The sequence below is a fragment of the Salvia hispanica genome, chromosome 4 (assembly GCF_029641045.1).
Source record: "Salvia hispanica isolate PSC_SH4W2 chromosome 4, Shi_PSC_v1, whole genome shotgun sequence".
Classification (NCBI taxonomy): domain Eukaryota; kingdom Viridiplantae; phylum Streptophyta; class Magnoliopsida; order Lamiales; family Lamiaceae; genus Salvia; species Salvia hispanica.
Window position 1 is genome coordinate 6930153 of NC_142695.1, and position 2379 is coordinate 6932531.

Consider the following 2379-nt stretch of genomic DNA (forward strand, 5'->3'; position numbering starts at 1 on the left):
TCACTTCTGCACATTCTTTAAGTTTAAACTGCACATCAAATTCACGTTGATCCTACTTAATTAATTTTGTCGAATGAAAGATTTGCATGAGAACTTTTAATGCTCCTAGTTAATCAAAGTAAAAAATGTAGTAGTTTTAACTAGTATTTTATGTTTATGCTACCAAAATCAATGCAACTTCATACGTGTAATTATTAGGAAAACATTAAATAAAACAACACAACTAAATACAGTATATATAGATCGATGCTTTGTGAGTGAAAGTAAAAGAAAAAAAAAATAGAAGTGGCAAAGCACGTGTCTAGAACAACAATTCACTGATCACCAACAATGATAAAATACACATACACCACTGATATTCCTACTTCAATTAGCATAATGCACCACTATAAATACCCATTAATCTCAACATTATTAATCATCAAATTCAAAAGTTCTTCCACTACAAAGTTAATTCTCCCCAATTCTATCAACATGTCGAGCCAATTCAACGCCGGACAGAACCGTGCCCATGCTCAGGTATTTATTTTACATCATAAATACTGCCTCTGTTCCTGAAAATTTGTCCCATTTTTCCATTTTCGTCCGTTCCCAAAAATTTGTCTCATTTCACTTTTATCATTTTTAATAGTGAACCGCATATTCCACTAACTCATTTCAATTAACATTTTATTATAAAACTAATGGAGTATATAAAAGTAGGACCCACAATCTACTAACTTTTTCAAAGTGAGATAAATTTTGGAGGACGGAGGTAGTAATTGTAATTTTTTTTCTATAAATGATCACATTTTTATAGTAGTATCAAATTTATAAATAATTTAATTGTGAGTAAAATAAATATTGGGGCAGGCTGCAACTGAGCAGTTTGTGGACGCGGCCAAGGATACAGCGAGCAGGGCCCACGATCAGGCCCATGATGCCCTTGGACACTCCCAAGGCCAGGCCCAACGAAGCAAGGAGGACAATGCTACATTTCTTCAGCAGGTTATATTAATTTCTCATTTCATTTTCTTTTCCTTATTAGATACTCCCTCCGTTCCATAGTAAATTAGTAATGGAGGCGAAACTTTTCGGCACATGTTAGGTGAGTAAGTAAAAGGAGAATAAAGTGTAAAATGAAAAAGGTAGAGAGATGAAGAGAGAAAAAAGTAACTGAGAGTAAAGTAGATGTGGAAAAATGTGTTGACTTTTACTATAAAAGGAAATGACTTTATTACTATGGAACGTACCAAAATGGCAAAATGACTCTATTACTATGGAACGGAGGAAGTAGTGATTTTTAGGTATATATTTGAATTTATTTATTTTAATTATATTTGCAGACTGCTGAGTCAGCAGCCAACATGGCTCAGGGAGCACTTGATGGTGTTAAGAACACCCTTGGCATGGGAGAGCAGAGGAAGTGAAGTGAAGTGAATAAGGCCTAATAATTTCTTGATTTTCAAGAATAAAAAATGTAGTAATTTTTTTTAATTTTTTTTTTGTTTTAGTGAATATTTATTTTGGTTTAGGTTTGCCTTGGGAATTTGTTCATGAAGATCGTAAATTCCCGAGATGTGAAATAAGTATTTGTATATAAGGTTTTTGAACCCATTCTTACTACGGTTGGGTTGTAATAAAATTATTATTTTGATTTTAAGATTTTGTTTTTGAAGTTTAAGGTTTTCTTTTCTTTCTATTAATTACGTTGCGAATATGATATTTTTGTATGAAAATAAAATTATTGCCGTTGTGAGTAGTCTGAAATTTATTGACTTACGACGTTTAAAATATATGTTTGTAAGAATACAATATGTAGATATTCAACAATCATGTTTGTGACATTATTCAGCTAAATTATAAAATTGGCTTAGTTTTAAAATAATACTGTAAAAAACCATAAAGGTTCTTAGAATATCCTAAATTTCCAAAGTGTCGTTGGAATTTGGAAACCAGAAATGTGGGTCAGAATATGTATCACATCGCAAAATATTATCTAAAATTTGTTGATTATATAAAAAGAACATCTATGTTAAAGTTTTATTTTATTTGAAAACAAATGAAACTAACATAAAGTTTTTACAAAAATGATCGAATTAAATCCAAACTATTTATATGATTGCTTTTATCATCATCCTTATTGAAGCAAATAAAGCAATATTTTGGACAGAGAAAATAGGTGTTTATTTTTCAACTTTCATTTTTTCATGGTTTTTACTTTGGGATAATATTAGATAGAAGAGAACTGTATTTTTAGTTTCAACACGTTGCACTGATATTATTTGCAATCCTTATTCTTTAAAAATATCATCATACATCTAAACTATATATTTATATTTTTTTATGAGAGAAAGAACCATCACTTTAGTTAATTCATTTAAAGTATATATTGTGACG

At 30.1% G+C, this 2379-nt stretch overlaps 1 protein-coding gene across 1 annotated transcript; it reads left to right on the forward strand.

The window, feature by feature from the left end:
* Nucleotides 1-427: 427 nt before the first annotated feature.
* On the forward strand, nucleotides 428-1642 carry UNE15 (Late embryogenesis abundant protein (LEA) family protein). Its single transcript, XM_048090111.2, has 3 exons — nucleotides 428-519; nucleotides 853-987; nucleotides 1326-1642. Exons 1-3 carry the CDS (start codon nucleotides 475-477, stop codon nucleotides 1407-1409), a joined length of 264 nt encoding a protein of 87 aa, XP_047946068.1. The 5' UTR covers nucleotides 428-474; the 3' UTR covers nucleotides 1410-1642.
* Nucleotides 1643-2379: the final 737 nt, after the last annotated feature.

Bases quoted from the DNA above. Each gene is read 5' to 3' on its own strand.
- UNE15 (XM_048090111.2), top strand. From the start codon at position 475: ATGTCGAGCCAATTCAACGCCGGACAGAACCGTGCCCATGCTCAG. The intron at 520-852 runs GTATTTATTTTA...ATATTGGGGCAG, and splicing joins AGAACCGTGCCCATGCTCAG to GCTGCAACTGAGCAGTTTGT. The intron at 988-1,325 runs GTTATATTAATT...TTATATTTGCAG, and splicing joins ATGCTACATTTCTTCAGCAG to ACTGCTGAGTCAGCAGCCAA.